The sequence below is a fragment of the Dufourea novaeangliae genome, unplaced genomic scaffold (genome assembly GCF_001272555.1).
Source record: "Dufourea novaeangliae isolate 0120121106 unplaced genomic scaffold, ASM127255v1 scaffold7, whole genome shotgun sequence".
Classification (NCBI taxonomy): domain Eukaryota; kingdom Metazoa; phylum Arthropoda; class Insecta; order Hymenoptera; family Halictidae; genus Dufourea; species Dufourea novaeangliae.
The window spans coordinates 1,525,190-1,539,768 of NW_015373896.1; the positions used below are offsets into that span (position 1 = coordinate 1,525,190).

At 31.0% G+C, this 14,579-nt stretch overlaps 5 protein-coding genes across 5 annotated transcripts; 2 read left to right on the top strand and 3 right to left on the bottom strand.

The window, feature by feature from the left end:
• Positions 1-211: 211 nt before the first annotated feature.
• On the bottom strand, positions 212-3,880 carry LOC107193206 (alpha-1,3-mannosyl-glycoprotein 4-beta-N-acetylglucosaminyltransferase B). Its single transcript, XM_015582612.1, has 10 exons — positions 3,796-3,880; positions 2,143-2,774; positions 2,032-2,078; positions 1,564-1,874; positions 1,359-1,489; positions 1,153-1,260; positions 883-1,076; positions 624-760; positions 418-533; positions 212-311 (listed from the first exon to the last, which is right to left on the bottom strand). Exons 2-10 carry the CDS (start codon positions 2,674-2,676, stop codon positions 282-284), a joined length of 1,608 nt encoding a protein of 535 aa, XP_015438098.1. The 5' UTR covers positions 2,677-2,774; positions 3,796-3,880; the 3' UTR covers positions 212-281.
• A 1,235-nt stretch (positions 3,881-5,115) lies between these two features.
• Positions 5,116-7,270, top strand: LOC107193271 (transmembrane protein 208). The gene is made up of 5 exons (XM_015582676.1): positions 5,116-5,283; positions 5,491-5,643; positions 5,741-5,877; positions 5,983-6,067; positions 6,886-7,270. The coding sequence occupies exons 1-5, from the start codon at positions 5,278-5,280 to the stop codon at positions 7,018-7,020; spliced, it is 516 nt and encodes a 171-aa protein (XP_015438162.1). The 5' UTR covers positions 5,116-5,277; the 3' UTR covers positions 7,021-7,270.
• Positions 7,271-8,263: 993 nt separating this feature from the next.
• Positions 8,264-9,939, bottom strand: LOC107191630 (protein abrupt-like). The gene is made up of 4 exons (XM_015580719.1): positions 9,898-9,939; positions 9,470-9,670; positions 8,609-9,182; positions 8,264-8,532 (listed from the first exon to the last, which is right to left on the bottom strand). Exons 2-4 carry the CDS (start codon positions 9,662-9,664, stop codon positions 8,264-8,266), a joined length of 1,038 nt encoding a protein of 345 aa, XP_015436205.1. The 5' UTR covers positions 9,665-9,670; positions 9,898-9,939.
• A 700-nt stretch (positions 9,940-10,639) lies between these two features.
• Positions 10,640-11,756, top strand: LOC107192832 (transmembrane protein 258). Its single transcript, XM_015582174.1, has 3 exons — positions 10,640-10,711; positions 11,333-11,572; positions 11,648-11,756. The coding sequence occupies exons 1-2, from the start codon at positions 10,709-10,711 to the stop codon at positions 11,570-11,572; spliced, it is 243 nt and encodes an 80-aa protein (XP_015437660.1). The 5' UTR covers positions 10,640-10,708; the 3' UTR covers positions 11,648-11,756.
• A 164-nt stretch (positions 11,757-11,920) lies between these two features.
• Positions 11,921-14,571, bottom strand: LOC107192844 (tumor susceptibility gene 101 protein). The gene is made up of 8 exons (XM_015582185.1): positions 14,337-14,571; positions 14,133-14,217; positions 13,960-14,025; positions 13,714-13,877; positions 13,315-13,435; positions 13,022-13,236; positions 12,589-12,947; positions 11,921-12,442 (listed from the first exon to the last, which is right to left on the bottom strand). The coding sequence occupies exons 1-8, from the start codon at positions 14,388-14,390 to the stop codon at positions 12,256-12,258; spliced, it is 1,251 nt and encodes a 416-aa protein (XP_015437671.1). The 5' UTR covers positions 14,391-14,571; the 3' UTR covers positions 11,921-12,255.
• Between the last annotated feature and the right edge of the window lie 8 nt (positions 14,572-14,579).

The following is a 14,579-nucleotide window of genomic DNA, read 5'->3' on the forward strand; positions in this document are numbered from 1 at the left end:
TTATAATATAATACAAATAGCGTAATATCGATTTCTTTAAGAATCAAATGCATTTACAAATTCATCACAAAAGATGAACGCCATTTTCGCTAAAACGATGTTTAAGCAATTTCCTTCCGCTGGACGGCATTAAACAGATTATTTCTTTTTTTTTAATTAAAAACCTATTCGACATATAATGACACAAACATTAAACTAAAAATACATTAGTCGTTAATTTGTTACATGTACTTTCCCTGCAAATGGTGCCGAAAAAAATTTCGGAATATTCTTTCCGAAGGTCAACTGGGATGATCTTCGACAATATGAATCTGCGAAACATGAAAAATATAAATCAGTTGCATATTTAAATTATTCGGCATACCGACACTTTTTTTTTAACACTGTTTACAAATGTTCGGTACGAACTAATGTTACCTCGGACAAAATTGCCCAATTTTCGCTTTCACTGTGAACAGTCAGACGAAGTATCAATATCCTTCCAAATTTTGAATCGACTGTTCCTTGAGCAACACCAAGAGCATCGAATTTTCCTGATTAAAGGAACAAGATTTAAAATATAATTCGATGATTGAATATAGTTTATAATATGAGTTGATGGTCTATCATAATATACGCTCTACCTATAATAATATAACCGTCTTCAGTAACATCGTTACTATTTCTATTTAGAGATGCAGACATCTCCGTTAAAACTTCCACCGTCGTGTTGTAAAATCTATCAGATGGATGTTCAGGATTTCCACTTCTAAATAAGTACCTGTACATATAATATACTTATGATAATTCTGTGAGTTTGTTGTATAAACAGTTGTATAAAATTCATCCTCTTTCCGAGAGTTACTCAGTGTTTACCCTGCAGGATATTTTATGAAGAAATACCTTTTAATAAAAATAGGATGCGAAAATTTGAATTTCAAATGGTCCCCTGGTTGAGGTAAAAGACCCCAAAAGAATGATTCTCCTTTGTAAGCCTTTTGCAATGTATACTGTTTATAAGGTTTAATTTGTGTTTCGACTATTGCTTCTGGATTCTCGTGCGCGTAATACAGTGTTATCTTGCCGAATTGTTTATCCTAAATGCAAGACAGTTTTTATAAAGTATACACACATAAAAATCAAAGCAACATTGAATTCCTTTTTAATAATTACCTTTAACTTCTGTACTTTCCCCTTTAAGGAGGAATGTGTTCCTATGTGTTGAAAAAGAGAGGGTTTGTAATGAACCCACAATTCCGCTTTAGCCATTTTACAATGTTTCTAAATATTAGAAAAAAAAGTTTACTCTTTCTAATATGTTCATACTACAATTCTTTTTATATATGATACTCTTGTTTATACTACTTTTTGGTACTTACACTATCTTTGTCAAGACTACAAACTTTGGTTGACACCAGATGATCTAATAACCAATCAACTGGTTTGTCATTGTGAAACATTAAAAAAAATTGGATTAACCATGGCAGTTCCGCGCATTTAAATAATTTTCCTGCATTAATAAACATATTATAGGCATAAAATGCATTTGATAGTGGCTATAGAAATCAATCTGTAATACAGTACCAATAAATCCTAATTGACAAAAGTCCAAAACAAACCAACTCTCTTTGGTCGCGATTTTTTGCAATGCAAAAGATTTCATTGTTGTTATAAAATTCTTTTTAGCTAAAATGTCGTCCTCTAACTGTACATAAAATGTGCCCTTTGTTTGAGCATATGACATCAAAAATGCAAAATCTAGATTCTGTTTTGACCTCCAAACTACACGTTGGTGATTGTCGCCCAAAGTATCGCGTAATTTAGATAAATCCGGATAATAGGATGCAGATGGGGATATCACATCGATCACACCAGCTTCGAACTCGATTGGAAATCTAAAATACAATTGAAAAAAAAAATATATAGTTATGTATGAAAGTTGGAATTTGAAACCTTACATGTAATATCACTATATATACATATTATAAATTCGAATGATAAGGCACAATTACATATAATGTCTATTAAGTTACTCTTTAAAAATGAACTTACTGAACTTCAATTTGTTTTGCCACATAGGTGACATACTCCAAATCTGTCTGTGAAAGTTAGAAAATATTAATAACAATTCCTTTAGTAACTTGTTACATGGCAAATACTTACTTCTGCAACTAAAACAATGATCAGAGTGTCTGCTGTTTCTGCAGGATTCATACGGTCCAACAAGTTTTTAAGTGTTGCCATTAAATAGCTCTGCACTTCTCTTTTAACTGTCGGTACACCCAATACCATACTAACTCCTGTACGGCCTTTACTTTGAACAAATGCAGGACGCAAACTATTGGGATCATTCAAAAAATGTGGCAGAAAATTGTAAATAGACGGTAACTTTATATTGGTCACATTTGTCGTGGTATTGTTTAGAAGAAATTGAACATCTGGTAAAATATGATTGTTCTCTATTAATTGTAATAACTGATGAGATAACAGATTTATTTCCTCCTGACTTGTAACATATTTAGCATGCAGGTGTTCCAATTTAGCTTGCAATTCTGCAATACTGTTTTGTAAGATTGTTTCTTCGTGCAGATCCGATGGTGATAAAAGATTTAAAATTGCACATGGTACAAGGACTACAGAGAGTATTATCAAACATCGTCTTCGTACAGGTGTTAAAGCTACAAAATGTGGCGTCATTTTCTTCACGGTGAATTCTACATGATTATATCCATGATCCCAAGAGAAATAAGCAGAATGCTAATTTTATCACATTATAAGCTCACAACATGATAAGCCTGAAATACATTTCAATTATAAAAATCAATGTTTACATTGTAAATGATGCTACTAGTATTTGTAACAAAAAGTGATATTAAATGTAGGCCAAAAAATACATGGACAAAATAAATTATAGAAGATACAATTGTTACATTTATTCAGAAATCTGAATAATTTATAAGTAGTCAAAAAAATTGTACATATGTACAACATACATGATTGTTTAAAACTTAGTATTGTTAAAAGTTTATTAAAGTGGAATAAGATTTTTATTTTTTTTGGATCTTGATAAGATCCTTAATAGAAAATAGATTTTTGTTTCATTACATGCTCTAAAATCAAAGATAAGAAAAATGAGAGATCATTTGAGAAGATAATACTTTAATTATTTGATAAGTTAGCAAAGCATAATTAGGCAGATCAAAATGCTTATCTACCAATCAACTTATCTTAAAACCATTAATTATCGGAATAAAAAGATTTTTACGCAAAAAAAGACAAAACTAGATCGTCTTACATGTTATTGAAAAAAAAAGAAAGTATTTAGAGGTATCAGTGGAGAAAATTGAACTCTTAGACTTTTCAGTGTTTTGTTTGGAAGAAATCGATCCGATTTACCAGAAAAAATGCACAATGTTCTTCGAAGAATGTTGAAACAAAACTAGTACGACGTATTAGATTCGACGATTATCATTATCGATTAGAAGATGAGCATTTAAAACCGGTGGTAACGTTCAATAGAACCGAGGATTCTTATCTTTGATCGACACTAATTATATCTCTTTGATAATCTATCGCGTTATTTCTGTTTTATTATCGGGACTTGTTTAATTTGCCTGTCAATTACTTAAATGGCCAATGAACTCAAAAGAAGCGAAGTTCTTTTACTTGAAATAAGTACAGAATCGGACATTTCGGTTTATCGTTTCGATAAGATTCGCTTTGGCTCATTTTACTGTTAAGGCGTCACTCATTTTTATTATTTCATCTCTGGCATCAATCAATTATTTTTATTTAAGAAATCGTGGAAATTATTACGGTATTTTGTCACATTGAATTCCACATACGTATTGCGACATAACCTATTTTAGTAGAAAATTAAACGGTAGCAAACGCAGACGATAGGGATCTTTACATTAGGCCTCGAGATGTACAGAAACGCGACTATTTTAAATGGATACCTACTGATATTTAGAGCTTATAATGGAAAAATAGAATTCCTTTTTAACCGAAAAATGAAATTTAAACAGTTTTCAATCTTTTGCGTGCAATTGAGAACTAGCATAGTATTTAAATAATTCATTTTAATAAAAATTATGCAAGACAGTAAGGTAGTACAGCACGATACAACTTTGGTACTTCTCAAATCGTGTACGTTTATACATGATAAACAAGCCGGCGGATATTTATTCAAACTCACACTTTTATAAATTGAATTAAAAGGACAGAGATAACGCAGACATGTATAAAAGAGTATTAAATTTGAATATAATTTTTATTTGATCGTGCTTTTTAAACAAAAATTTGATTAAGTTGACGTATACTATAAATGCATAAACATCCGCAATCGAGCGATATAGTAGCAGTAAAACCAGTTTTATACTTGTCCAATTGACTACGTATTACTTTCTATGACCCATAAACGTTTGTAATATATAACAACAACGTCTGACATGAAATTAAAAATAGGGAGTATGTAAACTCATATATATTGCAGTTTTAATATTAAGTGCATCTATATATTGATGAATGATTATTTTTCCTTAGAATTTGTAAGAGTTTTTAAAATACAAGTAAAAAGTTAAAAATATATATGTTGTATGACTGGATAAAAAAATCCGAATTTTACCGATTTTAAAAGTTCTAAAGTATAGTCAATAACACGTTGTAAAATGACATACATGGTTGCACTTTAGGATGAAGGATACAAAAAGTTCTTAGTAATTACTATTAATTTGCAAATATAAAAATATCTGTAAGGATTCTTACGTTTTCTATTAATGAACAAAAACTGGGAATCCCAGAAAAAGAATTAGAAAAAATTTGCTTCCGATGTTGAAACCCGCGATAATTTGAGTAACTTACTACACAGATATTAATTGTAACTTTAAGATTTCTGTATGATTAAAAAACGGTAAACTGAAGTAAACTGTAATAAATTACATTTTTAAATATTTAACTTATCATATTTACGAAACATATTATTATTAAATATAATTCGGAAACAATTTTTAAAAAAACTAACACGTTCTTCAATTGTTAATTGGATGTTAGAATCTTAAATATGAATGAAACAGAAGAATGTGTCTATCGTTATTTATGTATTCAATTTAAGACATGAATTGGAAAATGCTAATCTAGAGACTTTTCTTTCACACGTCTTTCACGTGGCTTCCACGGAGCCGAAGTGTTTTTGAATACTTAGAAGAAGGTTAAGTTTGCATCATGTATTGATTATTGTCTGAATATTATTTCTTTCGAGGCACAGATATTTATTCCAGTGTAATTTATAAACGAAAAATGGCGGTAAGTTTTGTATAATATTATTCATTCAAGTATATCTTTCATTTTGAGTATTCTTCATCTACCTTGATTAGATGACTTATTATTTCCATATGACTTACAGTATACTACATACTGTCTAATAAATTTAATTAAAAAATAGTAATTCATTATACAAGTTGTTTCTGTGAACATATTAATATTAAACAGTATCATTTATGTTTTTCTCAGACCAAGAAGACTAAAGCGGCAACAAAAGGAGCAAAACAGATTGTAGAGGAAAATAAGACAACACTTAGCTTTTATCGTAATATGATTGTTGGTGCATTAGGAATATATTTCACTGTTACAATGTTATTCTCTAATATCACAACATTATCAATAGTAAGTTATGTATTTCATTTGGAAACTGCTACTACTGCCATATGGATACTCCCAGTTGTTGTATTGTATTAAACATTATTATGTTTTATAATTACAGACTTTATCCATATTTTTTGGAATTATATATATAGGTAGTTACCAATTTATGAAATACATAGCACAAGCATCTTATTCAGAATCAGGACAACTGTTGGATTCTGGAATTGATCTTAACATGGAAGGAGGTATAGCAGAGTAAATATCCAGAATTCTATTAATAGTATTTTAAAATAGTTTAACATTTTATTACATCAGAAAATTATGTTTGTTGGGTATAATAACATTTTTGTCTTTTTCCAGTCACGTGAAGGATCTAATCATATTAACATCAGGAGTACATGTACTTTCTCTTATATCAAATTATTTTTGGCTGTTGTGGCTCCTTGTAAGTATATATGGGACAACTTGAATATAAAATAATAATATTATACTGTTATAAATTATAAAGTCTTTAGAATGGATTTTTCATTTTTTATACTCTTTTTTTGTGCAGATTAATTATGCATAGTTTCCAGATGCTTATGCAAATTCACATTTCTGTAGACTAATTTATAAAAATTATGCTTTATTAATAGTTCTGTTTTACTGTATCTCATTCAGTAGCATGAAAACTTAAAAAAATGTGTTGATATTGGGGTTTTTCATCGCGTGAAAGTTGTATAAAATCGTATAAATGCCAATGCACTCTACGCGTGTATAAGAAATATAAAATATCGTTTACAAATTCAATTCTTGCTTCACTAATTCATGTTAATATTTTCATGTGTTTACAAGCCTTAGAAATAGCACAATTCATTGTCTTGTTCTATGCCCAAGCCTTTTCGCGTGACTTTCTGTTTACGCCACGTTGACTATTAATGATCTACGGCAGAACGTACTATGTACATCTATAGCGTATATCACGCGATGTTTCTATGCATGCAGATATCAATTTTATTAACGAAAAACACAACGTACAAATTGCAGCATATAACAAGGCATATACATTTATTGAATAAGTACAGTTAATCTATATTACGGTGTATCATGTTGATAATAAAAACTGATTGACCAGCACGGAACGTGTTCCGACGTATTGTATAATTTTCACGAATGATTCACATTGTTAAAACTATATTGGTTGCAAGTAGCAAGAATCATTGGCGTAGTATTCGAAAAGTGGTCCGGTTCTTGCAACTTAATAATAACATGATATTGTTACAGGCACCACTGAGGGGTGGTCATATAATATGGAAACAAATATTAGCTCCGTGGTTCTTTGCTCCTGCTCCTGAACAACCTGAGATGAGCGAGAAGAAACAACGGAAATTGGAAAAAAGGATGGCTAGAAGACATTAATATTTCGCTTTAGAAATACAGATACATTTTTAATAAATATTTATGGATTTCACGGGAGCGGGTTAGACTTGAGCAAGATTGCGAAACGAGACTGCCTCTGTTTCAGCCGGCGTTGTTTCATACAAATTTTTCATGCTTAAGAAAAAGTCTATTGCCTTTATACAAACTTTTATATAACTTACAAAATCAATTTCTTAGAAATTGAATATTTATGAATGCTATCACATTCATTTCGGCAACGGTCTTAGTCTTCGAGAAAAAAATTTTATAATGAACAGATTAATATAAAAATAAATTTTATAATATATAACGTTTATCTATACTACTTTTCCTTGTATTTAATTACTATTTTTATATATTATAACGGTTCTTATTTTCCCCGATAACATAGATAAAAATCATTTTTACAAGAACTTAAGGTGTAAATAGAATGTTTACATTTTATATGTACATATGTACATACATACAAGTTTACACATGTGTTTCGATGTGTACTTATACAAAACGAGTTAAAATTATTATTATATAGACATTAGTACAGTTAAGTTCGGATTAGTATAATGAAATTGGGGCAGCTGAAAAACGCAAGACTCTAATATCTGGTTCACTGGATTAGGGTAAAAAGTAGAGCAGTCATTCAAACTACAATTATTGCACTAATCCGAACTTATTGCATATTAAACAGATAATATAAATTAAATACTCTCATTTGGCTTTGACTGAAGTTACACGTAATACTAAGTGGAATGTGCTTAATACCGTTTCCTAATTTTCTATTAGAATCTCAAAAAAGTGCATCACAGTTAAATTGAAATACGATAGCTCACACGTTAAAATTGATTTGTTATATAAATATTAATTACATCTACGCATTTTTTGTAATGTAAACTATTAAATTTAATTGTAACTTCCAGTGCGCGCGACGGAAGTGTATTAAAGAATATGCATAACAGTAACAATAGATTAACGTTAATTCTAAAGTGCCTTAGGCAAAAATAAATTTAAGAACAAAATACGAAAGTTACTTATAACTAAACCAAATATACTCTTGCAACGAGTACCGTAACTGACTGAAATTCAACGTTCACCATTTTACAAGAAATAAAAACTGTTTAATTTGAAAATACTGCATAGTATTTACTATACGCTATTTTTATATACCGTAATTATACTATTTGGAATATTTCATCTTCCATAATAAAATTATAACAAGATGGGATGTTATTTATGAGCTTATTCTCAATTAAGGAGTGTCTGTATCCAAGCCTTTCTTTTTCCGATAATCATGTTCCGATTGATATCCAGGTGGATGATTATGATCGTGTACACCTGTGGGCATAAATCTCTCCGCGATCACTGCGCATTTACCTTTACACCCGCGATGTTGCTCTGCGCATCGATAATGAGATCTGTTTAAACCTTCTGAACGAGACGTTAAATTATAGACATAGCCCTCGTGCACTAGTTGCGGTCGGCCTCGAGCGGAAAGTCGGTAAATTACTGGTTCATCAGCTGCAACATTAAAGTATTACCATGATACATGAATATCTTTTGATATTGAGTAAACTTTAACTGGTATTAATTATACCTTGTGGCACAGGATTTTCTCTCGAAGTCTGTGCATTAGTTTGTTCAAACAAGGCCATTTTTTTATTATTATCATTGTCCTTTGCAGTGGGAATATTCGTATCTTCGTCCTCGTGTACAAACTCACTTAGATCTTTATTCATTAAAAATAAAACTTCCTGGTTGTCATCGTCTACCTCTTCATTCGACAAATCATGAATGTTCTCCGATACAGTTGAAGTATCGTGTTTTTTCTTTTTTGTATTCTTTTTCATTATGTCACGAGACCTTTTCCTTCTATCTATCATTTCCACATCTTTTGAGGTTTTAGTTATTGTATTTAAATGCGACTGAATAACATTTTGGGCACTAGAATCCGTCTTTAATTGACCATCACTATTGGAAAACAATTTTGTGGTACTTGTATCGTCTGTTGCTAATCCTCTAATTTGCAATGTTTGTGCCACTTTCAAGAAAGTAGACAAATCCTCTTGTTTTATATTTATTTCACCTTGGTACATAAATTTTAACAATGACTCAATGTCAGTATACTTCATGTCTTTAAGTATGATCACTGGATGCTGGCAAGGGTTTTCCTGTAAAATGATCCTAAGAAGCTCTTATCTGAGTGACCATGACTTATGATGCAACTTAACATGCAATGATTAAAAACAAAAAACTATTGACACAAAGCTACCCGTTTAAAAATACTTTTCTAGATTATTAGAATATTTCATACTAATGTCTACTACTTGTCTTTCTCATCAATTCTAGTAAACTCTCAGAGAATCTGTTTGTTATAATAAAAATGCTTATCCCCTGTGTGCCCTATCATGAATATCTAAAACAATAATTTTAAAAAGGACAACATTGTTTTTTGTACCTTGAATATATTTTTAAAATATGGACTGCATACTGAAAGCACAAGCTTGTGTGCCTGTAACAGATGACCCTCTACGGCAAGGGTAACATCAACTAAATCATTCTCTGTAAAATGTGTCAAGAAGCCAGATGTCAAATTGCTAGAAAAATTGTTCCACCTCAAGGAGAATTGTTCTGACAGTGAATTCTCTGCCATGGTTACCTATAAAGGATAAAACTTAGAATAACACCAAGTTTTAAAGGTTTCATAAAAGCAAGGAATATAAAAGATAAACTTTAGTTGCTCCAAGTTTAATTTAATACCATGAAACGGTTGTTTGTATATATAACCGTAGAGAAATTCTAATTCATTATACCTAAATCTCGATAAAAACTACACGTTACGACGTTTACGCGTTGAAAATACTTAGAAAATATTATAGTACGTACAAAAATGCTGGTAGGTATCAAAGAATGTAAAGATTGGTAATATTATACTATGTTACGCGTTATGAATCATACTACGTGACAAACGGTACTATCGATACCGAAGAAATCGCAATTCGAAAATTTTCGAATTGATAAATTCGAAATACTCAACGTATATTGAATGTATTATTAATAAATCTAGGAAGAATGTTAGGTTTAAAATACTGAATTGTTACAAAATTATGTCTATATACGTAAGGACGAGTGAGATATATATAATAACTTCCATTCGAAACAGACCATCCAGATACAATATATTTTTCATAAAAAAATACATTTTGCTGTAAGAACGTTTTTAATGTTATATCCTTCTTAATCCTTGTAGAATTATAAAACAAAACACGAATGATATTTGTCACTTATAATTTTGTACACATTATGTCACAATTGAACTAAAATGAAGATGAGAATTGGTATACACAACAAGAGTGAATTTGAGAATTATATTAAAGTCGAGGGTTTTTTCAAAATTTTAATTCATAATTATGGATTTAAAATAAACAGATGGATTTAAAATAAAATTGCAATGATAATAAGAAGGATTTCTTTTTTGTTTAATTCACGTCTGAAGTCATTGAGAGCACTTATCGACATGGAAATTTAAGTGATTTGTATTTCAACTATTGGCAGTTGAGTTGTATTTCCTCCGTTCACCGTAATAAGTGTATTGAAGTTTGCTGCATACGTATTTGCTCTGATAGCGTGTTGAGTCAATGTAAGTTCCTTGTACGTGTCCCTTAACCAAGCCACGTCAAAATATTTATTTAATAAAATGGTGAGTTTAGTGTTTGCTCCAATACGATGTTTTTCTCAATAATATAAATAATTACTATTTCTCCTTTACATTGAATCCGTTAAGTGTCTTACATTACGATTTATTGTACCTTTCCTTGTATTTTCAACCCGGTATTTTTCAATCAAAGTTCCGCATGTTTAACAATTGCATTGAAATTACATTATTATTATATTGCAAATTTTGTGTATTTGTAAAGTGTATGAATGCGTCCAGCATAATGAAACTTTAAAGAGTCTTTTTGTTTACTTTTTAACTCAATGTAATCAAGAGAAAAGACTTCTATTTAACACCTGTTCCTATGAATTACCTGTAATCTAATTATTTTTATATACAGTGACAATGCAAAGGAGAACTGTTGCTTTTCTGAATCTTATTGAAATTTTATAAAAATATTATGCAACTATATTGAAATATGAACTCAGTCTATATGGAGTCTTACTTCTTCGAATAACTTAGGAATTGAATTTTGTGTGTACATGTTTAATATAACAAAATAGCTAATTATCTTAATATTGAAGATTTAAAGGAATATAACTTGAAATGTGAATAATAGACATATCAACAAGCCATAATTTATTAATTGTCTTCTATTTGGTTCAGGTGGAAATCGACTCTATGATGAGATATGTCTCTCCTATAAACCCTGCAATTTTCCCTGTACTAGCAGTGGTGTTATTAGGAATTGGAATATTTTTCACAGCATGGTTCTTTGTGTACGAGGTCACTAGCACAAAATTTACTAGGGATATGTTCAAAGAGTTGTTAATTTCTTTGGTGGCAGCAATATTTTCTGGATTTGGTGTATTATTTCTGCTTCTTTGGGTTGGCATATACGTATAGGTATGTTATTTATTTACAAATTTTTTAGAAAGGGTTGTCACTGTTAACTCATTCCATTTTTTTTTTTGGTTTCAGATGAATTTGACCAGTGTGAAAAACATTTCAGAACAATATGTAATAGTATTTAAGTAATTACATAACAATTCCACGTCATAAGAATAAAAACAATGTATTTTTACTAAAATGTGCAAAGCAGTGATTAATCTATACAATTATCACACAGTAAATAAGCATTTATATGTGTTAGTATCTACAATTGCTACTCGAGGTACATAATTTCATTATAATATAAAAGAGAATCAATTTAAAAGTACGACTTTTTTTTACAGATTTCTGAGTATATTGTGTTTAGAAATATAATTCTGTTAAACAAGTATGTTTATACCTCTTGCAATACTTAAACCTGCATTTGTTCTTTTACATATGTATATATATAAGTATATAATATTTTTTGTTTCATCACAAAACGTGAACAATATGAAACAAAAAATATGTTGATGCATAGTATACAATCCATACGAAAGACTTTCCGGACTCGCGCGGTGATATTTCTTTGCCTCTCCAATATATTTGTATCCCTTTCATTTATCATGGAATTCATATATTTCGTACTGTATGCATCATTTGTAATAAAATAAAATATATTAAATAGCGCAACTTTATAAAACTTAAGAATAAATTATTTAACCAGCCAGTCCCGCTTTTTGGCGACAGCGTTGCATGAGTGCCCTCAACATGAATTGTCTGCGAGAAAGTTGCCTGATTTGTTTCAAAAATGCGTCCAAATCGATGATACCGCAACGCAAACCTTCGCCAAGATAGTATATTGCATCTTCCGTGGCAGCCTCTTCCGCAAATGCGTTCAACATTCTATAAACGGATAAATAATAATGTGACGAGAATATTTGGCCCGGTATCCATCTTGAGTACAATTATTACGTTGCCAATGTTCCGAGGACCGTCGCAAACCAATTTAACTACTGGAACGTATTATTAAACGAAATTATGCTACTTACTGTTTGTAAAGCGGTGCAATAGTGGTAACAGCTTCGTCAACGTCTATTGACTGGTTATCGGAAAGTTTGGCGATCTCTTTCTCTAGCTCAGCCTCTTTGTCTTGAAGTATAGTTATATTCTTTTCGAGTTCAGCTTTCTCTCTCTTTAACTTGTCGAATATATCACCCAGATGGGTGGATCCAGTAGTGAGTTCCTGTTGCGTTCGACGTAGCGTTTCCAATTCGGCTAGCAGCTGCGAAAATTGCTCCTTGAGTCTTCGCCTTAATTTATCTTCTACGGCTGATAGTAAGGACGCTTTGATATGTTCTTCCGTTATTGTACCCCCTACACCAATATCAAGTCCAGGCGCTACAGCAGACTTGGGAATTGCAAAATATAGATTAATATACTATTCAAATACTATTTTTTTCTTTATAGAAATTCGTATCTCACCGGTTGCGTTATTGGTGGATATGGATAAGAACAGTAGCCTTGCGATGGATAATTTGAAGCGGTTCCGCCGTAAGAACCGTAACCTGGATAGGGGAATACGGAGGACGAGGTAGACATGTAAGGAGGATATACATTACTTCCACCTGAATATTGAGAGTTTTGTGGGTACGGAAAGTTAGAGCCAGGCACGTGACTTCCGGGCGTAGGCATAAAGGCTGCACAAATTTCCATATTTTAATAGCGAAAACAAAATTGAACAATTACAAAGATATTTAGAAATCAGATTATCTTACGCTGTACAGGATACGGGGTGGAACTCGATTGCGTGTTTTCTCGCAACTTGGTATATACAGGTGGTTGCTCCCCAAAAGTTACAATCATTATTTGAATTAGACTGAGTAAATCAGATGTATGCTAAACATAAAATGAGTTTCTATATGTTAAAAAAATACCATATAATCAATTAGACTGCAGATTTTACACATTTTCCACTATATTTCAGTATGTAAAATATAATATTTTTTATTATCGTTTTTATACGTTTCCATATGTTACTTTAGAAAATAATGTGAATTTGCATAAACGTTTGCAGTCAAATGATAAAAAACAACATATAATGTGAAGGTAAAGGCTTTATAATTAAGTTCCCATTCTGGTGCAATACTACCATTTTTACTATGTTTGTTACTTACTGGCACCCAATCATGGAGGTAAGGTAAATAAATCTTTCCATTATGATCAACAAACATGCTGACTTTAATGCTCATGTCAGCTGTAGGTTTAACATAGCACATGGGTGCATTGTTTGGATGGGTATCCATTAGCCATATACATACAGGAATGTTGTAGCAAGTACCTATATACATTATACAGAGAAATAATAAGTCTCTGGTGGTAATGTAACATTTAATTTCATTGAATGGAAAGACTGATATTACCTTTATACGAGACAGGTATTGTCCCTTTTAAGTTGAATAATTCTTTGCGTGATCCATCATTGAATACTGGACCAAAACAATATAATTGGCATGAATAAAGAAATGCATTGTGACATTTTCAAATCTTATTTTCAACTGTAATAATGTAAACTGAGAGGCGTATCAATATTTACCAAATGGTTCAACTTCATATTGTAGACCTATATATAGATTTAGAACACTGATAACATGTTTTCTGGTGGTATCTGGATTCTGATACTGGAAAATAAAATTCCTGTTAGATCTCAAAAATGTTCAAAGTCGCACGTACATAACATACAGAATCTAAATACATGATATATATAAAAATATAAATGAAGAGAAGATATAGTACATGCCTTCACTAAACCTTGCCTTATCTTTCCCTCGTCCAGCGGTGTCATCTTCACCATTTACTCAACTGTATTTATGCGACTAATTACGGAAGATAATCAACAAAACCAAACGTCTCTACTTCGAACAAAGCACTTCCAAGCACTTTACTAGTTGGTCTATTATCGTTATTTTCTTAGATACAAAGAGATTCGGTACAAGGGTTTCTTCAGTGCTACGTGAACATAACTAAACGATGATTTCAATCT